The sequence below is a fragment of the Heterocephalus glaber genome, unplaced genomic scaffold (assembly GCF_053883595.1).
Source record: "Heterocephalus glaber isolate CG9 unplaced genomic scaffold, H.glaber_assembly_v1.0 deba00001813, whole genome shotgun sequence".
In the NCBI taxonomy this organism is placed as follows: Eukaryota; Metazoa; Chordata; class Mammalia; order Rodentia; family Bathyergidae; genus Heterocephalus; species Heterocephalus glaber.
Genome location: NW_028258484.1, coordinates 2,370,948 through 2,394,982, shown reverse-complemented (window position 1 = coordinate 2,394,982; position 24,035 = coordinate 2,370,948). Strand labels below are relative to the sequence as shown.

Here is a 24,035-nt window from a genome sequence, read left to right as displayed (position 1 = left end):
TCTCCTGTTCCTACACAAAAGGGGAGAAATCCATCTCCCTTGTGACCTCCCCCCATCCCCATACCCCTCCTAAAGCCTGGTCTGGTTGGAATCCACGGGTTGCAGACTTCCAAAACAATTGTCGTTTCTTTATTGACTTTTTTTTTTCTGAATGCAATGACTTTTTTACTCTTAAGGAAAATAAACATCTTTTAGAAACAGCTCGATACACACAATCTTCAGTGTGAAGCAATATACTAATAAGAACACTAGTCGTCTTAACATTTACAGTCTTCATATATATTATATATATGTATATGTATACATATATATACACTATATAACGAGGCCAGGTATAATACACACGTTTACCATTTTACAGTCATATGTACAGGAAGTTGCTAGGGCAGCCCCGGGCAGGGGGCTGCCTCAGGCCTATCGAAGCGTGGACAGAGCTGAGGACACGACGGACAGGCGGACGGACTGGCCCGAGCCGGTGGTGGCTGCACAGGGAAGGGCATCGCAGTAGCTCCCTGCCCGGCAAGGGCCCGGGTGGGGCTCTGGGTTGTGGGGCGCACGACGCACGGTGGCGACACACGGGAGAAGCGAGCATGTTCCCAACATATATACATTCTATGTAACATATATATAGAGGGGTACACAGGTTTTGTACACGAATCTAGCGCTGTCCCTGCTCCCGTGACAAGTGGCGCTGCAATCCCTAGAGACCAGTGATGGTGCACGGAGGCACCATCCGCGCGTCCGTCGGCCGGAGGTGGGCTCTTCAGGGCGGCCGTTCGGTCACGTGTTTTCTGCTTCGCTCCAGGCTGGGCTCCAGGGGTGAGGTGGAGAACTGGGAAGGTTACGACAGAAGCCAAAGGGTCTCCCATTCTGCCCGCACCCAGGGAGCCGCGTCCTCTGAGCGTAGGCCCACATCTACCCCAGATTTGCCCGAGCCGCACGGCAGCTTCGGCAAAGGCTGGGTGGGAAGCATGCTTGGACAAGTTCCGAAAGGTTTGCTCCAAAGCCTCTGGCCCGCTCCCCCCATCAACCTGGCCCTCTCCTAAAAGGCCTCGGTTCTCCCACCTCATCTACGGAGCTAGGAGCCACCCTCGGCCTCTTCCAGGGTCATCTGGACCCCCACCCCTGACCCCAGGGCGCCCAGCCACGTGCCACAACCGACTGGGGTGGTGGCAGCACCCACGAGGAATGTGTGCCAGGTCATCCTTAGGACTTCTGGGGTAAAAAAGCGTCCCCGGGCCAAAGCCTCTCCCACTCCCGCCGGAGACTGGGTGCCTGGAGGAGTCTGGCCGCTTCGCGCCTCCCCCTCTCCAAGCCTGGCTCCAGGGGTGTGGGCAAGAAAGCCCTGTGCCGTCCGGTTCCGGGAGCAGGGTACTCCGGAACAGGTTTTCTCCCCAACCCGGGGCCACACGCTTGGGCCCTCGGTGGCCGGATCCAAGATCCGGCACCCGGATCAAGGATCAGCTCTGGACGCACGCTAGGAGCAACTCCAGGAGGCTCCTCTCCTTCGGCGGCGGGCGGCAGGCGGGCTCCGGCGGCTCCTCCGGCTGTTTGGTGCATTACAACGGCAGCCTCTGCGAGAGAACAGGGAACTAGACTGCGGGTCAGGCTCTCCCACAGCCCTAAAGCGCTGATCCCGCCCCTGCTGCAACCCTGCCCACAAGGGTGCGCCCCCTAGCCCGGCAGCAGTCATCTGTCTTTTCCCAGTAAAAGCGTTGGGCCCCTCCTCTGGCTTTCCTTCTGTCCCCCTTCACCAGCGTGTCCTCCGCCCTGTCCCCTGCCCCCTTCCCCCGCCTGTCCTCCCCTGTCCCGTTTGAAGAGGGTTATGGGAGATTCTTCCAGGGACAGCTCATGGTTCTTCCCCCACCCCGGAGGGCTCCCTAGGGACCGGCCTGATGGACAAATCGACCTTTCTGACCTGCCTGGGCCGACCTGCCCCTCCGCTGGGGTAGGTGGGCTGGGGGCGGGACTCCTGGGTGGACCCTGCTGGGGTCTGCAGGTCAAGGGAGGGGCTTGTAAAGGAAATGAAGGAATAGGGTCCTAGTGGTCACCTACCTTATGTTTGGGACATTTCAAAGAAAAGTTCTCTTCGATGAATATGCAACCTGTGACCAAAGAAGTTTCAGTGGTTAGGCAGGGTGGGGGCAGCTGCTGGCGTCTCCTCAGCAGGCAGAGGGGAGGGGTCCCACTGACACCAAGTCCCAGGTGGCAGAGGGAACGTCTTCAAAGAAGAAACCCCAAGCAGGGGTGCAGCCCAGTGATGCAGTGCAAGCTTAGCTAGCGTACAGAAGGCTCCATTTCCAGTACAAAACAAACAAAAAAGAAGTAGGTCCTCACTGAGATGAACTCCATCATCCATTACAGGAATGTGATGTGACCTTCTGCCTCCCCCTTCCTCCCTGTTCTTTATTCTCACCTGACTTTCTCCATCCTAGAAAGCACCCACCCCCACACGCGGCTAGCTCCTTCTTGTCACTAGGGAGATCTTCCCGGACTCCCTAAAGCAGAAGCTCACCTGCTCACCCCACCCCACTCCTGAGGCTTTCTCTCCTCATTCCCGGCATACTGGTCACAATCTCCTGTTACAATGGGTCGGTCTGCCCTCCCCACTGGAAGGCAGGCTCTGTGAGAGGTACATGCCCAGTCTCTATAGAGAGGGCTGACGTCCAGGGGTTGGCATCTGGTGACCAATGGGTCAGCTACTCTGAGTCTTGGTCTCCACATCTGTATGATGAGCATTATGCCATCTACTGCATGTCCATCATGGGCACTGGGCACTGGTGAAGAGTGTAAAACTTGTTCCAAGTGTATGGCACAGGTGCTCAGGATGCAGGCAATTGTTCCTATAGGGACCTGGGGTTGGCGGTGACGTGCAGGTCTCAGGACTGAGCAAATCCCAGCAAGTGTGGGTCGCCAGAGCACTGCATACTACAGAGGAGGTGCAGCGGGTGGCAAACATGGCCAGTCCTCACAGCCACCTTGGCCAGGGTGCGCTAATGTTTCAGCAACACCTTGTTCCTCTGCCTGCTACCACCCAAGGAGACCCCAGTTTTTCCATGACACCCCACCCAACACACCCAGATCCTTTCTGGGCTCCTCACCCCTTTCTTCTTCCAGCCTCAATGGCCAGGGGATCACCCTTCCCCAGTGCATTCTTCCAGCTCAATTTGGGGTGGCACCAGGGTGGAAAGGTGGAATAGATCTGCAGACTGAGGGCAGGGCAGGGTGGCTGTGGGCCTATGAAGCTCTCTCTCATTTTCTATTCTCTTTTCCTGCCCAGCCCTGATGGAAGCTGGGTGCCTACCATCCGAGGTTTGCCTGCCTAGGGCCGGTGGCTGGAGGCAGCCATCAGCTTTCCTTGTCCTGTGTTTGGGCAGCCGGACTCAATCCTGGACCTGTGTGAGACTTTCCCAAGAGTATGAGGCTGACATACAGCCCCCTGGGGCAGCTGCAGGCAGCAGGGCCCAGGGCTCGGGCCACTAGAAACCACTTCCAAACCAGCTTGCTCAGCAATCACCCAACGTGGCCCATTCTGGGCATGGGAGGGGAGATGCCAGGAAGGGTCAGGCATCAGTGTCTGCCCCCTCCTGGAGTCTTGGACCTGGGTATGAAGGTGCCCCAATGCTGGGTACGGTAAGTTTAAACAGGACACCTTAGTGTGATAACCTCTTCCTCCTCTCAGGAATCACTGTTAGCCTCCAAAGTGGCGTCCCCTTAACAAGGACTAGAAGGAAAGCAAGAGGAAAGGGGCCAGGACAGCAGTGCAGGGTTTAAGGTGGTAGCCATGGGCAGCCCAGGTCCTGCAGCCCGAGAGCCCAACCAAGACCCCTGGAAAAACAGCTCCCCTAGCTCCTCTTTCCCCTGTCCTCCCTGCTTCCTGAAGCCTGATCCTTTCTCACTGCTCTGGCTGCAGCACCTGTTTCCTGAGGGTCCTCTCCTCTACCACCAGCTGTTCAGAGTATCAAACTCCCATTGTCCCTCTGATGAGCTCCCTCTGGCCAGTGGCCATTGTCTATCCTGAGACCCTCTGGGACAGCTCCCTGCATATCTCTGCAGATGCCTCAAATGCAGCCTATCCTTGGGCCACCACAGGTGTGGCAGGCAGATAGCCCTTGCCAGTGCCCAGCTCCAATGGAGAGGTGCCATGCATTCTCTAGTCTGTGACTTCCAATCTGTCAGGACTGGGTTGCTGGCAGGAGGCTGCATGAAGAGACCACGTGCAGAAAGAGACTGCCCATCTGGGGCCTCCCTAGGGCATCCCGCCCCCCACAGAGTGTGCCAGCTGCCTTGTGCCCTTGGTGTTTTAGCCAGTAAGTTGAGACTGGAAAAGTCAGTCACTAAGCAGCAGTAGTTTCCCTCTATCTTCTGCCAGCCCTGCTTACATTCACTCTTACTCCCACTTGAGGAAATTTGATGTCAGGCTTGACACTACTTTACACCAAGTCCTGTGGCTTTAATGGCTCCATCTGCACTAGACAACCATCTCTCCTACCTGGACTCTTCAGCCTGATCATGGCAGTATGTCATCTTCCCAGCCCTCTTCCAGCCTCAATCCCACTGGCTCTACAGATTCGTGTTATATGGAGACTCCTACTAAGATTTCACTTCAAGCAAAAACTCTACTGCTCAAAGTCTAGTATACAATGCCAATTGTCGCCCACTTCAGCTGATCCTTTGAGGCCTGGTTCAAGTGTCACCTCCATTTGGAAGTCTTCCTGGCTTCCCTCCCAGTCTAAATAGGATGAATTTCTCCCATGGCACTGTCTTCCTGCTCTGGTCTCCACTACTATGAGCAAGAACCACATTCTCCCATGTGCTGGCCTCCAAGGTGACCCCCAGGGGGCAGAATTGGGGGAAGAGTAGAGGGTAAAGAGAGAGCCAAGCAGCCTGCTTCTGCCAGTGCCCTGCTGTGTGGCTATGGGCAAGACAGCTATTTGTGAAGATGTGGCTGGGGACAGTGTGGACCCTGGCATTTGGGGGTTGCTGTCAGTTGCCATAGGGAGGGTTGCAGTCCATCATGGTTGCTATGAGGCCATGTGCCCAGTAAATGACTTGAGTCCCCACTGGAATCTGGTTCACATTGCTCAGGGTGGGAAGCAGCAAGAGACCCCACCATGGCTCTGCTCTAGCCACCCCTCGCTGTCTGCCACTGGCAGCTCAGTCTTGCCAAGGAACTGTCACCACTCAAGGTCCTGTGTGTGCTCCCAGGCAGGCCTGGGGCTGATGCTGGCCTAGAACCCAACCGACAGGCAAGGTATGGGCTGCGGTCCCCTCAGCCTAGGGCAGCGCCTAATGGGGTACTAGGTGGGGAGGGGCATTTGTAGGTCTGTGGGAAGAGTGATTGAGCCCCAGTACCCAGGCTTTGTCCACTGTAAGGCAGGGTCATGGTCACCTCTCCCCTTCTAGGCCAGAGCTTGGAAGGATAGGAGGTGGCAGTAGAGGTCATGGAGCCTGGCTCAGAACAGGTCTGAGTCTACCCTTCCCGGACAGTGCTCAGTACTTCCCTCTGCTGCAAACAACGCTGAGATGAAGGGACTATGGCAGCCTCCATGGCACAGATGGGGGAGCCAAGCGCAGCGACTCCTACAGGCTGCCTGCAAGCACACAGGTAGAAAGGTCCCCAGGGCTTGGTCTTACAGCTCCTTAAAATATTGCTAACATGAGTGACTAACGTGACTCAGCAAACAACACCTTTCTTCAGGCGAAAGAAGGGATCTCTCCGAGCCTCAAATTCCCTGCCTGGTTGATGAGGGCTCTGGGCTTCCTGGATCTCTCTAACTCTTTCAGTCTCTCACTGTGGTTCAGGCAATTGTAGGTGCTTAGTAAATGCCCCTGGAGAGAGTAGGGAATGAGAGGTTGCAGACAAGCCCAGGCCTGCCTCTGGACCCCATGGCACTGCTCAAAACCTTCCCCAAGGGTTTCCTGTGGCCAACTGAGGAGCATTTGGCCTCAGTCTCTGCTTTGAACCCCATCTCCCCCACCTTATTCAGTTTTTAAATTGTGTAGTATAACCTTTTTCTTTTTCTCTGTTCAGTGAACGCCTGCCTATTCATCCTTCCAAAGTCCTAGCCCCAGTATCCTTTTCTTTCTGGGATCCCCTTTACCCTTTGGTAATAACAGCTCTTCATATTATAATTTCTGCCTTCCTTTCATTGTTCTGGACAGTCCTCAATCAGGTGGGTGGAGATGGACTCATATTCATGTTTCTGGCATTGCCCAGCCTAGGTGTAGGTAGAAAGATGAAGAGATAAAGAATTGCTGGGCCAGGTGGGTGTGGTGGGACACACCTGTAATTCTAGCACCAGGAGGTTGAGGCAAGAAGATCTCAAGTTCAAAACCAGCTTGGGCATTTTATTGAGACTGTGTCTTAAGTATTTTACAAGGGGCTAGAAATGTAGTTTGATGTGAAGGTCCTGAGTTCAATCCTTAGCACCACAAAAAAAATAAAACAATTAATAGTTGTTGGGGAAACAGGAGGTAACCAGAGGTCATATGGGTCACATGGGGCCTGGGTTGGAGGACCAGGGCCCCCAGGGCCTTGCATTGCTCAGATGCACCCCCAGGCTTTCCTGTTCCCAAGCTGCTCTTACCTGCATCACTGGCACATGGGTAGTGGTAGGTGTAGACGCATCCTTCGTAGGAGCACCCAATGGTGGCCCCGGCTTCCTGGCAGCTGGAACACGTCTGATGAAGAGAGAGGGAAGGCAGGTAAGTCCTCATGCTTTCCAGACAGGTTCCTGCAATCCCAGACCCCTTTCTCCAAAATGGCCCTAAGGATCAGCAGGATGGAGGCACAACGATGAGGCTGTGTTCTTTGGCACCCTAGGCTAGCATGGTGGATAGGGACACCACCATGGGCAGCCAGTGGTGGCCAAGCACTTCCTACGGGCCATGGAGGGTCCTCATCCTGGCTCATAACAGCCTTCCAGATGGGTGATTCTCAGTAATCCTACTGTATAGGATGTAAGAATAAGGCTTCCCTTCCAGGCCAGTGCAGTGGCAGGAGGGTACTGTCTGTCTTACCCCAGGGCTCAACGGTCACTCTCCCTGGGATGAATGGGGCTTCAGATCTGAAAGAGGCAACAGTGCTCCCCTCAAGATGCTAACTTCATTGGAACCAATGCTGGCCAGCATGCATCTGCCCTATCCTGGCCTGGCTGCTCAGAGTGGCCAGGATGGATTGGCAGGGCTGGGAAGTTCCTAAGAAAGTGAAGCAAAACTCAAGGCCTAGGTAGGGACATCAAGTTGCCAGAGCATGCCCAGAGGTAAGTCACTTGCTCTGTGCCAGAATGGCTGGAAGCCCTGTCATGTTGATATTTTCCCGTTACCTACAAAAGTACAGGGGTGGTGACTTGCCTGCAAACTTACTCTTCCAGCTGGGCCCCAGACCTAGAAGCTGAGCTGGGATATAGAGTCACAAATCACCAACCCATGCTGCCAGGAGCAGGAGGAGGCTGTACCCCAAAACTCTGCATCCTGGGGAGGCCAGGAGCAGATGTGGGGTGGGGGCTGAGAAACATTCTAGAACACCAAGCTTTCGCAGTCCCTTTGGATGGGCAGTTTACTCAGGGCTGAGGCCTCCTTCCCATCTGGTCTGGGAAAGGCTCCTGGGTAACTGGGACCCAACATCCCCCCAGTTCCTCACCCAAAAAGGGGTGATGAAGCATGAGTCTCTCATCCACAGTGGACCTTGGGGCGCTGTGACGTTTAAGGGGAGCTCTGGGGCCCCTCCGGCTGACGGCCTCTCTCCACTTCACCTGTGCTGGGGCCCCCAGCAACCCCTGAGGCAGGAATTTGAAAGGCTATTGTAGATGTGAGGAAACTGAGGTACAGAGGGACAAGGCTCAGATGCTTTTGATCCCAGCCACCCCACAGGGCTGTGGTCATGAATTCTGCCCTGGCTGGCCAAGAGCCCCACACTAGGACCAAGGTAGGCACCAGCCTCCTTATGGCACGAGTACCCCCATCCTCAGCATCCCATGGCCAGGCCTCGTTTGGAAGGAGGTGGGGGTTCATTGTGGTATTGAGGGCAGGGCTTGGGGAAGCCTGGGATAAGGGTAGGCTGTGGTCCCAGGAGGCATGGCAGGGCTCATAGAGGGCAGGTATTATGGGGGGGACTGAAGGAAGAGGGGTGTTCCTGGGGGCTCACAGTTTTGTCCTCCAGAGAGCAGAAGGGAGGCCAAAGTACCACAGGTGTCTCGAGGTGGGGCTGGGGCCTCAGCTGCATACTGAGCCCTGCTGTGTCCAGGCAGGTCACGGACCACCTGCACAATCTCGAAGTCTTGTGATGGGTTCAGCTTCTGGGGCTCACAGAGGACAAGTGCCTTCCTGGAGTTACAGAGCCAGCTCTTGGCAGATGGGATTTAAAGCAGGGTCTGTTGGACTCCACAGGAGTGTGATGTCACTGAGGCAGAAAGCAGTAGTGGCCCTGAGGGTTCCTCTCTATGGAGCCTGGGAAGACCAAACCTTGCCCATCCTTCCAGGGTGTTTTTGTGAGGACAGCTTTCCCTCGGGGGGATGCACTGGGGCAAGACCCCTGAAGCTGAGGGGAGCAACTTCCTCTCTCCAGTACACAAGCAGCTGACAAGCCCAGGCAGGGCCAGGACCATCTCTCTGGCACGGAGATGCCTTTGGTGATCAGCGAGTACCTTCTCAAGTGTGCTTCCCTTTCTGGCCTTCTTGGGATGCCCCCAGCAGTAGGGGCTGCCAGGCCATTTCTGGACCTTGGCCAGCAGACAGGGATGGGTGGGGCAAGTTCTAGGCCTGGCTGAGTGACACTTGGGGGAGGGCACTTTCTCCTCAGCCCAGCAAGGCTGTGTGTGTGTGTGTATAGGTCAATGAGTGGTGACCCATAGGCAGTGGAATGGACTGAGGCAGGCAAGGGGCTCCATCCATGCTCACTGCTTTCCTCTCCTTGCCCAGGCCAGCCAGGGTGCAGGAAACACAGAGATGATAGTGTATGGGCCTGAGGGATATGAGTGTTGGGGAGGGGATACCAGCACTCTGTGAGGCCAGAGCCAAGGCCACAGTGTGCAGGGCACTTCTCAGTGCAGCTGATGAGGATGGCAGGGGAGGGTGATCCATGGATTATTGTGTTAATGACGGTACAGACTTGAGCCTACTTCTAGAAGTCAGTGACCCAAAAGGAATCAGGAGGGAGGGAAAATTGAGAAGGGAAGAGGGGAGATCCAGGGCAGAGGGGGCCACCATCAGTTGGGCACACAGGCTGGGTCTTCCCCAGTGAGGAGGGGGCTACTATGCCTGTAAGGAAGACTTGGGCAGGAGGTCGTGACATGGAGAGGTTCTCCAGCCATCCAGGTGAGTTGTGGAGAGTCAGAGCCTGTGCAATTGGGAGGCATAGGTGGCTGTGTGGTTCAGTTCAGCACATGATGCCATGGCCACTGTGGGGTGTGGGAGCTACTGTGGGGAGCAGGTGGGCAGCAAGGGAGGAGAGGGAAGCACAGACGGCCAAGGAGCAGCTCTAGCTCTGCCTGGTCACCAAATGGTTCAGGTACACAGTCACAGCCTAGAGAGGTTCTCTGGCTCCCCCTGGAGACCAATTGCACATAGCAATAGCAGGAAGGAGGGAGGGAAGGAAAGAAGGGAGGGAGGGCAAGAAGGAGAGAGGGAGGAAGCAGAGAGGAGGGAAGGAGTGGCAAATGGGGACTCCAGACAGGGCAGTGCAGAGGTGGTGTAGGCAATCACAGTGAGAAGCCAGCTCCTTGGGGCTTTGGAGAGAGAGAGAGAGAAAGAGAGAGAGAGAGGAGAAGGAGGGAAGGGGGAAGGGAGAGAGAGAGGGAGGGAGGGAGAACACTAAAACACTGCACCAGGTACAGCTCCGGGGAGCATCATTCCACAGGATCCCAACCCAGGGTCCTGAGAGTGTGTGTGTGTGTGTGTGTGTGTGTGTGTGTGTGTGTGTGTGTGTTTGGAGAAAGCAGCCCACTGCCTGGGTGGTGCTTCTGCTGACCCCTCCCTTGCTGCTGGCTAATGCTCCCTTGCACATACCTATACAGAGGCTGTGAGTCTCGAGGAGCCAGCACCAAGTGGCCTGCAGAACTCCTGCAGGAGTCACTGCTATAAAGGCATCAGCCAGCCATACTACTAGTTCTCACAGTACAGGACACGAAGCCCTGAATGTGGGTCAGGTGCCAGCCTAACAGCGTGACCGGCAGAACCTCAGCACATGCCACACTCCTTAAAGTGGGTAGCAATGGCTAAGGCCTACAGTGAGCACAGGGTGGCTCCCAACTGTCACAGATGTTCAGTTGCCAGATCTCCCTGCCAGACAGTTGAGAACCAAAGGTGGAGAAGCCCTGGCCTGTGTGGGCCAGTGGTCTTGCCCCCCACCAAGGGGAGGGCTGTGCTGGGTCCCTGCTTTAGCGCTATGTGGGTGAGAGGTCCTCCCCTGAGCCCCAGCTCCATCCAGAGCAGTAGCTTGCTGCCCTGGCATTTAACTCTAGGAAGCCTCACAGCTTGTCTGGGCCCCAGCGTCTCTGGGCTTGGCACTGGGCCAAAGCTAGAAGGTAACCAGGGGAGTATGAGGGGGGCACTGGCCAGAGTGGACATGAACTACAGTGGGAAGTCTCCAGGGAATGGCTGGGTGCATGCATCCTGCTTTAACCTCAGATATGACTCAATTCCCTCCAGGAGCTCTGGAGCCTGTGGACAGTGCTGTGACAATGCAGCACTGGAGAGTCCAGGCTCCCCAGAACCCCAAACTCCCCACCCCACTGGGCTGGCCTCTTACCATGTCCACAGCCACTTTCATGGCCTCCTGTAGCCCAAAGAGCTTCCCGGCCACCAGGTAGACCCCGCCGGTCCACACTGCACAGGCCTCGTGTACCCAGTGCTCCTGGGTGTCCCCAACAGGCTCTGAGGGGGCCTCCTTGCTGCACTCATGCTTGCGGCTCTTGTCGACTGGTGCCATCTCGTCACCCCCGTCACCCCGGCCATCACAACAGTAGCAACTCTGCAGCCGCCGGGACAGGCCACGGGCACTGGTGCGCAGTGAGCCCTGCTTGGCTGGGTCAGCTGGGGCATCAAGTCTGGGGGGTTTCCCGGAACCAGTGGCGGCAGCAGCAGGGGTGGCAGCCACACACTCAAGGCCCTTGAGTGTTCTCTCGAGGGGCAACGGGGCCTCCTCACAGGTGCCTTCTGGACGCACCTTCTCCTTGAGTTTTGGCTTCTTTTTGGGGAGGCAGTGTTCAGGGTAGTAGGGTCCACAGAGGTCTCCGAGGTCCTTGAAGTTGGCTGGGTTTTGGCAGAGGCAGCAAACGAGGCAAGAGGTACTCAGGGCCTTGGAAACCACAGGCCCCAGGTGCATCATAGAGGAGAGAGGCAGGGAGGGCCGTGACTGCAGGATGGAACCTCCAGGGAGTGTGGTCAGGGAAGCCCCAGCCACATCCAAGAAGAAGGAGGATGAAGATGAGGAAGAGGAGGTGGAGGATGAAGGCTTCCTGTGGGGCTTGGGCTCATCCCCCGGGGAGTTAACAACAGTGCATACAGTGGTGAATGCATCTCGCTTCTCCACCCGCACAAAGGGCGAGAAGGCAGGGGTCCGGCTGTCTGCCCTCAGTCGCTTGCAAGAGGAAATGTACTTGAGGCGGATTTCAGGCTCTGCAGGATCCAGGGGGAGCACCTGCTGCTGCCGCCTCCGCTTGGCACGCCCCTTACAGGGTGAAGTATTGGTGTTTTTGGCCCGGCCCCGGGTGAGGCGCTTCCGCTTGGAATAGCTGCTGTAGTTGGCATGGCCTGGCTGCTTCTGTGCCCTTGTCTGGGGCTGGCAGGACCGGCCCTCAGAGGGCTGGGAAGCCAGGCCCAGCTCCTCTGTCTTTGGCTTCTTGCCTCCACCAGAGTTGTCCTCGCCAGCCCCCTGTGTGCTGCTGGCCCTGTCTCTGGGACTGAGGAGCAGAGTTGGACCAAGGTAGGGCCGCTTCTCCAGGGGGCCTTTGGGGAGTCCGAGGCCTCCAGCCCTGCCTTTCCGGCTCCTCTTCTTAGGCGCCAGGGCAGTTGCCCCAGGCTGTAGGGCCTCCGGGGAGGTGAAGGCCTCAGTTTTGAAACAGTCAGCAGAGGACAGTTTCTTACTGTTCACAAGTTTGCCTTTTAAGGACCTGCTGGCTGGATTTCTGCATAATGGGTCAGCTCCCAAAGCTGCTGGGAGCTTCTGCCCAGTACCCATGCTTATCAGACCTTCTTCTGCCCTTGCTGGGCTGCCCCCAGCACTCTTGAGGCCACCTCGATCCTTCTCAGGGAGGGCTGGGCTCAGAGGTGTCCCTGGAGGGGCCCCTGGCACTTTGCATGTGAACTTCTTGAGGCCAGGTGAGGTGATCTTCTGCACGATGGCCTCCAGCTTGAGGCCCCGACCCTTCCGGGGTGGGAGCACCTTGGTCTTCATGGCCCCCTGGAAGGCTGCCCGTGAGGTGAGCTTGATGCAGGTATCGGGGCTCTCGGGGGGTGAGGGTTTCATGGTGGGCTCGCTGTTGCCCTTGGGCTTGGTCTTTTTGGGAGAAGACACCCTCCTGAAGAGGGCAGAGGAGCCCTCGGCCCCCTCCTCCTTCCCATCTCCCCCATTGCTACTGGTGGTGGTAGTGCTGCTGCTACTCCGTAAAACCAGGTTCCGCTTCTTGGTGGGGACTGGTGCCATGAAGGCAGACTTCCTTTTGAGTGTGTGGAGAGGCTGATCAGAAAGCTTGCCCCCAGTGCAGGGCTTGGGGACCCTTGCTCGCTGGCTCACCCTGCCCTCCTTCTGGGGGCTACTGGAGACCTTGAACGTGGTGGGCAGGTGGCTGTTGGCAAGGAGCTTCTTGGTGGTGCGGCAGTTTGGGAGCCGACTCTCTGCAGGCCGCCGCCGCTTGGAGTAGAAAACCTCCTGGGGCTTCGTGCGGGACCGGAGGATCATGGAGCGCTGGTCCTTGCTAGGAGTACTGGGCGAGTCTGTCTCCTTGGTTTTGGAGCCCATAGGGCTGCTGTCTGAGGCCACCGGCAGGGCAGCTGGGTTGCTGGGGCTGGATGCGGCCTTGGGTGAAGGTTTCCCTACCCTCTTGCCTGACTTGAAGGCAGCTCGCTGCTTGCCCCCCAGTTTGTCAGGGTGTGCAGGCGTAGTGGTCAGGCCTGGGGGTCCAGGTGTACGGGGTTCACTCAGGGCTGTGAGGGAGCGTGTACACATCCTGGGGATCCCTTCTGAGGTGCCCCGGCCTGGGGCCCCAGCTCCTTCCAGCTGTCCTTGGGGAGGCCCTGTGCAGGATTCAGGGAGCAAAAGGTCTTTGGGCAGCACTGGTGCCCTGCATGGGGAGTCCTCAGCCTCAGGCAGTCCCCGGTGCACCCGACGGCTCCGTAAACTTTTGCCCCGGGGCACAGGCTCTTTCTTAGCAATGGGTGCCTCAGGCACTGCTGGCTTGTTTGGCTTCTGGGCCACGGAAGCTTCTGAGGTGGTGGAATCGCCTGGAGCCCGCTCTCCCTCAGAACCCTCTTCCCCTGGCTTCATGTGGGACAGGGAAGACTCAAACCAGCTCTGGACCTTCGACTCAGCACCCACAGTGGGGCCTAGCAAGATGACAGACTCCCCAGAGAGGTGGCATGGGGAACCCCAGCTGGCCTTGGAGTCCAATACTTCTTCTACTTCCTCCTTGGTGCAGATGAGGGGGGCCTTCGGCGACAGTGGGTCCTGCATGCTGGGCCTCTGCTCTGGGCTGCCCAGTAGCTCACACAGGGAGGAGTACTCCTCCTCAGCCTCCAGGTCCTCCTTTCTGCCTGGGGGCGGCAGCAGTGGCAGGTCCCCAAAATCTGCAGCAGAGCAGCAGTGCCGGCTGTCCTCCAGCCACCGGTCAGCCTTACTCACATCATTGGGGCACTGTAACATCCCACCCACCTCCTCCTTCACCCCACCCGCCTCCTCCTGCTTGAAGTCCCTGGGCAGTGCAACTGCCTTTTCCCGAGGGGGGTCCTCTTCCTGGAAGCCCAGGCAGGCCGAAGCCTCGTGGCTGTCCCCTTTGCCCACACCATCTGAGGCCTTTCCACCCTGCTCCAGGCCTTTGGCAAGCTCACCAGGGTGCAGTCCCCACCGAGGACAAGCATCGCCCAGGTTCTCCTCTGGCCATGCAAAGGGGTTGGCACTGTCTGCTGAGCTGGCAGTAGTTGTATCTGGAAAGCAGTCAAAAGCTGTTGTTGTGGGGTCTGGAGTGGGAGCCCCAAGGGTGGGCTTGGTGCCAAAGGAGAGGGGGGCAGTTGACTTCTTGAGATCAGGGCTGGCAAAGGCCACAGAAGGGTCTTCAAAGAGCCCTGGGCTGAAGTCTTTGGTGTTGCTACCCTTGTCCAGCTGCAAGGAATCAGACAGGTTCTCCGTCTCCCCAGGGCGTGGCCATGCATTCTTGGCTACAGAGTCCAGGCAGGTGCTGTGGTTCTCCAGTGAGAAAGGAGCCTTGCTGGGGTCCTTGGCCAAGCTGGGTGCCTCAGCCCAGGCTTTGTCAGCCTTCTCGCCAATGGCTTCCTGCAGCCCCAAGATCTCAGAGGCCAGGTCCTCCTGTGCCAGGGCACTGAGCAGCAGCCGTGGGCAGTCCCGCTCACCTGTCACGAACTTGGAGAAGCTGTCCAGTGGCAGAGTACTGTGCAAGCTCTGGAAGGAATCATCAGATTTGGTGGACATGTCATCGGGTGAGGTCACAGAACAGGTGGACACAGACTCAGGCTTGGCCTTTGAGTTACTGTTGACCCTGGCAGGGCTGCCTCGGGGCTGGCTGCAGTAGAGGAAGCTTCTCTCCAGAGGGTCCTCAGAGCCACTCAGGTAGTCGGCCTCCTGTGGCTCAGCATGGGTGGACTGTGGGGTGCTGCTCAGTGGCTCAGACAGTGGTGTGCCTGCCGGCTCGGCTGAGTAGCCACTGCCCTCAGGGCTGCAGTGCTGGCTCTTGTGCTGCTCAGGGGTCCGAGACACGAGGTTCTTGACCCCTTTCTTCTGTGGTACAGCCGCCTTGGACAGCAGAAGCTGCTGCACCGTGTTAGAGATGTTCTCTACCTGTGAGGTCAGAGCCGTGAGGCTCTGAAGGCTGAGGTCTGACAGTAGGTTTTCAGGGATCTTGTCTTTCTGCATGGGCTTGCAGTTGCTGGCCTGGGTGTCCACAGAGCTGGCAGCATCTGTTGGGGAGGGGTTGAGCAGGGGCATGAAGTGACTGTGGTCAGTGACCCCTGTGGGAAAGGCTCCAGTGCTGAGCGGCTGCTGGCTGTACGGGAAGCTCTCCAGGTTGGGCATCAGGGGCGATGGAGTGGAGCTGTAAGATGGTGAGCGTCCCACAGAGCGGGCAGGGGAGTGGCTGGAGCTAGGACTGAAGGTTTGGTAGTACTGCTCCGGCGTTCTGACAGCTGCATCTGGCTGGCAGTAGCCCTGGCCTTGCTGCCCATAGTGTTGGTATTTAGCGAGGTTTTGGTAATGGAGGGTTTCCTGGGCATGGTGCCGGCTCTGAAGAGTTTGCTGCTGCTGCTGTTGTTGCTGCTGTTGCTGTTGCTGGTCATAACCAAGGCGGCCTGACTGATAGGCATGAAGGTTTGGGACCCGCTGCCCTGGGGCCAGGCTGGCATTGGCGGTGAGCGGCCTGTCATGGGGCTGGGTAGATGGTGCTGTGCAACTCTTGTAAGAGTGGGCCCCCTGTGTGCCACCCTGGACAGAGGAAGAGTAAGTAGAAGAGGCAGGAAAGGACTGGGAGTGCTGGGGGAAGTGGCCACCCTGGGGAAAAGGCAAGGGTGAGGCAATGTCATTCTGTAGTTTCTGCCTTTGAAGTTTGGGATACACCAGGGGCTGCTGGGGCTGTGGCAGCTGCTGGGGTGGCGGTGGCGGTGGCTGCTGGACATGCAGGGAGTGAGTCCGGAAGGGAAGCTGGGTGCCCTGCTCTGCGTACTGCCTGCCAGGGGGCACCGCGGTCTTTTTCATCAAGTTCTCGTCATACTTGCCCACACCCCCTGGCAGGGGCTGTGGCTGAGGAGGTGGTGGCTGTGGGGCACCCCAGGCCTGCAGGCTCTCCTCGCCAGAGTACCGTCCCGGGTAAGGGCTGCTGTCCTGGACACTGCCATAGCCAGGGAAAGCTGACCTCCCCTGCAGGGGCTGCTGTGAGGGCAGGGCCTTGCTGCCTCGGTGGTACTTCTCGGTGGCCACTACAGCCCCTGTGCCAGAGGGTGTGCTGGTGCCACCCTCATAGCCTGGGTAATGCTGCGGGTTATAATAGTCCTTTGCAAGCAGCCGCTGCCGGTCACAGCTCAGCCCAGCCTGACTCGGCTGCCTGTAATTCTCCAGGCGCGATGTTTCCTGTGAGGTCTGCGGGTAGTTCTGTTGTTTGCCATGGAAACCACACCTTTCTCTAAAAGACTGCATGACTCGGGCTGGTTATCTGTGAAAAGAAAAGGAGAGGGGGGAGCAGAGGGAGAGCAATTCAGATGGGCCATGTCCTTGTCCTTTTGCCTCAACCAGTATCCCTCCCAGCCACCTCCTACCCTGTCCACTCCCCACACACAGCCCTCAGGCCAGAGCCTCCCCCGCAGTTGTGCACATATTGACAACTTCTGTGTCATAATTCCTGCCACCGCAGCACTTGCAGCTGAGCTTTGCCAAGGACGGCCACCACAGGGTGGGAGGTGCAAACAAGCTGCTCAGAGCCAGGCCACCAGGAGTGGCCATTCCACCCTCCTGCTGGCCAACTCTTCTCCTCCACCCCCATCCACCACTCCCAGTCCTTCCAGACAACTCAAAAGCATTTCACAGAGCAGTTCCGGCTCTGCTGTCTCCTGGGGCTGGCTGGATCCTGTAATCTTAGTCCCTGTGTGGCTGTGCTCAGGCATGACCCAGCCGTGCTGGGGGCCCTTGAGGATCTGCCCCTGCCCTGCCTGGGAGAGGACACTAGCTAAGGCTGGCTGTAGGCAGGCAGGCAGGCAGGCAGGCAGACAGACAGACAGACACACACACACACAGAGGCTCTCATGCACACATCTCCCCTATCACCGCCAGGCCATCTGGAATCTGTCTGTTCCTTCCAGCAGACGTTGACTGGGGGCTGCAGAGCCACTGTAGACATAAAACGTCCTCTTCTCTGATTCCCAGGAATACAGGATGGCAGCACCTGCCTCCTGTTCTTGATATCATAGGTGCATAAACAGATTGCGTGACCAGAGTGAGAGAGTGCATACTAATGGGGACAGACAGTCTTGTGGCCATCGGGACAACACCAGGCTAGTGTGATGCAGGTGTGATGCAGCCCTGTCCCTCCTGGCAGGGTCCCTCCAGTCCTCCCCAGGTCAGGGCCAGGGCAGGTAGCACTCAAGAGCCCATCTGGTTATGATTTTATTTTATTTATTTATTTATTTATGTGGTACCGGGGATCAAACTCGGGTCCTTGCGCTTGCACAGTCAGCGAAACCACTGAGCTAAATCCCCAGCCCCTGGTTATGATTTTAGAGAATGGGGTCCAGGCAGGATCTAATCTACTCTGAAGCAGGATCCTGGCTCTGAAAATGACCCTGGGCAGGGTGAGAGCCTTGGACAGTTCACAACCTAGGCCAGACTTGGGTGCCTAGGTTAAAGGTTAAAGGTTTCTCAAACTATCTGGCCATCTTGATCACCCCAGATGATCCTTAAGGGAGGGACAAAGAAAGAGGAAAGCCTAGCCTGTAGAAGAATCATGGTGAGGGACTGGCCATCAGCCCTCAGGTTTGAAGGGCTCAGGATTGGACCCAACAACCAAAAGAGGCAAGAAGGGGCTTTTCTTGGCCTGTGTGACCCAAGCTCTAGGGTGCGGTGGGGGGACTTTCCAGTTCTCATTCCCAAGCACTAGAAGAGGGAGGGGTGGCCTGCCTCCAACCACAGAGGTTCCAGGATATTTTGAGGGGTTGGGAAGAAATGAAAGGGAGAGGGATAGGAGGAGAAATGAATTATGCAGATGTGAGAAAAGGGAGAGGAATGAGAAAGAGGAAAGGTGCAGAGTCGGGATGAAGGGAAATGACCCAGAAGGGAGGTTCAGCTCCTACCCCTCTTTGGCCTGAATCCCCAAAGATGCCTTCTTCATTCTGTGTCTGGGACTGACCCCAGGAAGGGGCAGGCAGAGGGAAGACCTCTATATACCTAACCAGGCAGCCAGGCAGGCCAGGAGCTTGCCAGTACAGCCCCAGGCTCACTTGCCCAAGAGTCTCCACCCAAAGCACCTCTCCTTTCCTGGGGAGTCAGCCTGCTGGACCCAGCCTCAGAGCAGGGTGTCTTTGGCCTCCACCCCACCAAGCTTGTAGGCGCCTCATGCCCTCCTCTCCAGATCCACCTCAGGCATCCCCAAGGAAGAGCGAGAAGTGGCCCACCCGCCCTTCTGACCCACTTCAATCAGGGCCCTGGTGGCTCAGAAAAAACATTTCAGGACGTGCCCACCTAGAGGAGCTGGCAGTGGCTCCTGGCCAGCTGGGCAACCCTGGCCCCAGAGGGGACTAGCCAGCCCGGTGGGCTGCCCGAGCACAGGTTAAGGCTACCTCTGCTCAGGACCTGGCTGTGCCCCTTCCAAGCAAGTCCAGCTCCAAGGCTAAGGGTGCAGCACCACTCATGCCCTGCCCTCCCCAGGCGTGTGTTTATGAGCCCAACCCAGGACAACCCAGGACTGTTCTGAAGGCTGCGCCTCCCTCGTATATCTGCACAAATTACATTTCTGCTTTTATTAGTCCCAGATCACTCTCATTTCCTGCTGAGTGTCCTGTGGATATCATTAACATTTCTACGGCTTTATTTTTTATTTTTTTTCACATTCTCCAAAATGCATTACCAGAAACATTATTTAAAAAGAGAGGGGGGTGGGTGGGTGTGCCATTAGTAGTGTCCTCTCCTTGCCTGCTTCATCCTCATCTCCCCCTCCCTGTTTAATCAGTCCAGCTGCTGTGTCTTTTAATTTAGCCAAGCTGGATTATAGGCAGGTTTCCCAATACACCCGAGCAGCTGGATGTGGTGAAACATCTATCTCTAAGAAAAGACAGTTCAATTAAAATATAAGAGGCCCAGTGCCTGATGGACACAGGCAAAAAATACTCGCCCCAACACCATCCTCCAACCCCAGATGGAGGGAGGGATGCAGGAACAAAGGCATGGTAGCATCACAGCTGCCTCTCGGAGCTGCCTGCCAAGGTCCCACTGGCTCTGCCAGGAAGAAATAGGGCGCTACCTCTTTAAGAGCAGCTTCAGCCTGCCATGGGCTCTGTTGTTATTAATTATTGTGATTATGATTATTTTTCAAGAGCACTGGGAAAGGACATGGAGGTGGGGGAAAGGCAAGCAGCAGGGCTGTCATGGGCAGCATCATCGAGAGGGAAGGGGGCAGAAAAGAGGCTGATTGGCAGGGCAGAGGTGACCTTTGTACGTAGGGGAGGAGAAGAAGTGGCCAAGGAGGCAGCCTATGGCTTGGGCTGTCAGGGGAGCGCACCCCTCACACACAGGGTTCCTCCTGGCCCCAAGTACCTCCTGCCCCCCACCTGCCTCTCCTCTGCTGCTGGCCGAGGCCTCTCTTGCTGCACCTGGAAAGGCAGGCAGGAAAGAGTGAGGGAGCCCTGTGCATCCAAAGCACCAGTGTCATGGAAGCCTGTCTTACCAGGCCACAGCACAGAGGGAGCTGGCCAGGCTCGGCTTGGCAGGAGCTCCAGGCCATACATTCCAGCACTGGGCCTAGGGCCCCAGCCATCACATCCAGAGCCCCAGGACTTTTCTTGGCACAGCAGCAGGGCTCACCAACACCAAGCCACTCACATAGCCATGACCTCTTGTGTACAGGGGGGTGATAAGGCCCTCATACCCTCTCCAGAGTGAAGCCAGCAGCTGTCAAAGGCCTTGACAGCAGTGTGGGTCTGGGCCCACCTTCACCACAGACTCCTGTGCTGCAGGCGGTGCTCAGCAGCTGAGTACCTCCTCTAAACAGACTTCCTCTTTCATTCTGAGCAGGGTCTTATTATGTAGTTGAGGTTGGCCTCGAACTCACAGTGATCCTCCTCAGCCTCCCAAGTGGTAGGATTACAGGTGTTTGCCACCATGCCTGGCCAGACTTCTTTCTTGTATACTGATTGTTCTATCCCTTTTATTGAAGCAAATGAGATTCAGAGAGATAAGTGGTGCTTAGGACCCCACAGCAGAGCCCACTTACAGTGATGCTGCAGCAGTGACCAGGCCAATGGTGGATGTCCTTTGCCAAGAACCCATTTTGGAGGATGTTATCCCGGTGCAGGACAGCAAGACAATGGTGGTGTGCTAAGGCAAGGACAGTGGCTTGATTTCTAGTCCTGTCTGCAGTCTTCGAGGCTGAGGACCCAGGCACAGAATCACACCCCACCTTTACTTGATTTCACGTGCTAGGGACAGAACTCCAGGCCTCATGCGTGTAAGCACTCTGCCACTGAGCTCCAGCCCTCAGGGGAACTTTTATTCCTTCCTTGCCCTCCTCTTTTGAGCAGTTAGACCCACCTTAGATAGGTCCACTAAAGGGAAATGACAATCACCATGGCAACTACTGTCCTTTGGGCAGCCTCAGTGAAGGGTCACTAGGCTCAGAGCCTCCCCAGGCCCCAGGGCTGGGTCACCCATCAGGGACATGGACACAATGTAGGCCAGAGCTGCTGGAGCCCAGGGGGATCCTGAGGAAAAGAGTGGGTGGGAGGGAGGGAGGGAGGGAGGGAGGAAGAGCGAAATTTTCTGTTCCCCAGCAGTAGCTCCAAGGCTGCTGGTTCCATCCCACCTACTTACCCAAGGTTGTTTTATGACCCGGTTTCCTGATTTGTAGCTGCAGGGAAAAAATTTAAAACCTCAACCCACTCAAGGCGTAAGAATGGAGAACAGAGGAAAAAGTGGGAATGTACTGGGGCTTAGAGGGCTGGAGATGGGGCAGACGGGTCTGTTAGGGATAGTGGAACCACCTTGGGCCTGCCCATTTGTTGTAGGTGGTGGATAATAAATAAATGAGACTTGAATGCATGTGATAAATCATTAGCCAGATTTACTGCAGTCCTGGGGGGTCTGTTCAAATTCTGAGGACCAGGCCTGTCTGGGAGGAAGGAATGAGTCTCCAAGTGGCCCCCACAGGCCTCTGGGACATGTGAGGGTGGCTAGGGGCCAGCAGAGGGACATGAGCCAGGTTAGAAAGGCCTGTTCGGACAGGGGGCCATCCTGTGGCGTAAGAAAGCCCAAAGGACAAAGCAACCTTGGTCCACAGCATGGGCCCTCCAGATGTGGGCAGTAGTTGAGCATGCTCAATGTAGAACTCTACTGTGTGCCTCTCTTTGCAAGGCCGAGGTTTTGAGTAGCAAGAGACAAGTGATGGGTGGGAAGCTCAAACCTCAGCCAGCTTCTCAGTGGAGGGAGGGACCTGGGTAATGCTGGACAGGCGGGGCTCTTTGGAGGATCTCTGAAGAGGAAGAGACTTCTGAACCCTCCAGATGTTTGGGAAGACTGCCCTCACAGCCCACCCATACTGGCTCCTCTAGGAACCCAGCTGCAGCAGAAGCTGAGACCTACTAAGTCACCAGAATGGGGTCTGTGGCCAGGTGTAGTTCACCTGACATCTACCCACCATGTGCCCCACCCACTCACTACCTCCTTCCTTGGTACCTGTATCTTGGGAGCAGTGCTGGGGGTCCCTAGCTTCAGATGTGCCCCAGCTCCCCATGCCCATCCCCCTGTGCCAAGGTGCCTATTTCTGGGATGCAGCCAGTGATAGGCAGGGAGAACTGGACAGCAGGGGCCCCACAGTCCAGGGTGTAAGGAGTGATATCCAGCTGGTCCCACACCCTGCTACAAGGTAGAGGCGGCAGCAGGGCTCACCTGGGGGGCTGTTAGGGCGAGTACACATCTATTACCGACTCTACTTATCAGTCTCTTGAGGACAATCTTTTTTTTTTTTTTAAAGATCACTTTATTCACCATTGAACAACAAAAAAGCACCACCACCTCTGGTGTCTCTGTCAAAATGAGAAAAAGGAAAAGGTGGGAGGTGACTGCTGGGATGCAGATGCTGAGAGGCCCTTCCAGTCAGGTGGCACCAGTCACTGTGCTGGTCACCTCAGGCCAGGTGGATGCACTGACACAATTAGGGTCCCAGGATCAGCAAGCTGAGGGGACCCAGGGATACTCCCAGTCTTCTCCATTCTTCTCCAAACCCTAAGGCCCCAGCAGGTGCTGGCCAGATATGCACCAGATAGATCTGCGCAGCTGTTGGCCTTGAAGGCAGGTAAAGGATGAAAGAGGTTACCTCTCAGTCCAGCCTCCAGCCAGTAGGCTGCTTTTGTGACCTTGGGGAAGCCTTTTACCTCTTAGGCGCCCTGGCCTTTGCATTGGCTGGTCTTTCTGCTAGGAATATGATTCACCAAATACCTACACAGCTCCCTAACCCAGCTCCACGTTTTTGTCCAGTGGCCTTCCCTGACTGCTGTGTTTGAAATGACACCCCTTGCACATCCTTCCCCATTTTGTCTTCAAAGCACTTACCTTTTTCTAATAAGCCTTGACTTGTTTTATTGTCTCTCCTTTTTAGAAAGTTCCATGAGAGCAGGGATTTTCGTCTTTTGTTCACAGCCATATCCCCATTGCCCAGAACAATAAATATTTATTGAATGAGTCATGTTCCAAATGTCACATTGATCCTGTGAAAATATACAGAGCAAGCACTTGTGTGGAGGGACAGAGCACATTTGGGTAGGGGCTGGGGAGCAGGGCCTGTGGTCACAGCTCTGCTTCATTCATTTGAGAAAGAACATCTTCTGGAGGGTTGGCAGGAAGTGCACCTGAGCAGGTGAGGCTGGAAATCCTGATTCCAAGTAAAGGGGTAGGGTAGGGGTAAGGCCCACTCAACCCAGATCACTGCCACATAGAAATGGGAGACCAAGTTGACAGAGCATCTGAGTTTTTTCCTTTAAAAAGAAATCAGGATTTACTTTTCAGTGCGGGGCCTCTGAATCCTAAGTAACCATTCTACTCCTGAGGTATATCCTCAGGCTCCCCTCTATTTTTTTTTTTTGGTACCAGGGATCAAACTCTGGTCCTTGCACTTGCGCAGCAGGTGGCGCAACCACTGAGATAAATCCCTGGCCCTTTTTTTTTTCCTTTTTTTTTTTTTGTACCGAGGATCGAACTTGGGTCCTTGCACTTTCAAGGCAGGCGGTGGAACCACTGAGCTAAATTCCCGGCCCCTTCCCCTCCACGTTTTTTACTTTGAGACAGGGTGTCACTAAGTTGCTCAGAGGCCTTGAACTTTCAATCCTCCTGCTTCAGCCTCCTGAGTAGCTGGGATTACAAGTGTATACTATGACATCTGGCTCAGAAATCAGAATTTTATAAAAAGGGTTCTTTCACTTAAAAAAATGTTGTCAAGCAAGATTTTTTTTTTTTTTGGTGCTGGGGATTGAATTTGGGACCTTGCGCTTGCGCAGAGGGCAAGGCAAGCGCCAGACCCACTGAGCTAAATCCCCGGCTAAACCAAGATTTTTATTTTTTGTTTTACATTTCAGAATTCAAGAGAACCTATCTGTGGGCTATACTTGATCACTAGCAGTTTGATGTCAAAGGCTGATAAAACTGATGCTAGGGTAATTTAGCAGGGCAAAGGTAGGCCTTGTTGGCCTGAGGATGTGGCTCTGTGAATGGGTGCTCATTGTGAAGGTTTGAGAGCAGGAGGGACACCTAGAACATTCCCTGGTCCTGGGAGAAGTGCTGGCACCAGCTTAAACCAGATAAGCACTGGAGTGGAGCAGAGGGTGGGCATCCTGGAACGAGGAGGCCAGTGACTCTGTGACCCTGCAGGAGGGTGGTGCTCAGCAGCCTTGGGAAGGAGTGCTGACAGGTGGAGCTGCCCACACTGCAGGCCTGAAGCCCACAGAGGTGATGATGACCTTTGTAGCAATCTGCACCAGATACTGCGAGGCCCCACCCCCCAGTTCTCTAGGGTCCCTGCCAGGCTCCTATGTGGCACTCATCACAGTGGTAATTACATAATTTATGGTACAGTGAGCTGTTTCCCACATGCCTCCTACACTAGAATGTATCCTGATGAGGA

The 24,035-nt window shown here is 56.0% G+C and overlaps 1 protein-coding gene across 2 annotated transcripts in view; it reads right to left on the bottom strand.

Moving 5' to 3' along the window:
• Positions 1-107: 107 nt before the first annotated feature.
• Rai1 (retinoic acid induced 1) overlaps positions 108-24,035 on the bottom strand; it is a 114,648-nt gene continuing 90,720 nt past the window's right edge. For both annotated transcript variants that reach the window (XM_087203948.1, XM_087203949.1), the window contains 4 exons: positions 10,751-16,373; positions 6,591-6,684; positions 2,056-2,105; positions 108-1,574 (listed from right to left, as the gene is read on the bottom strand). In XM_087203948.1, the coding sequence (XP_087060074.1) occupies positions 1,560-1,574; positions 2,056-2,105; positions 6,591-6,684; positions 10,751-16,357 (5,766 nt within the window). In that variant the 5' untranslated portion in view covers positions 16,358-16,373 and the 3' untranslated portion in view covers positions 108-1,559. The remainder of the gene's footprint in view (positions 1,575-2,055; positions 2,106-6,590; positions 6,685-10,750; positions 16,374-24,035) is intronic.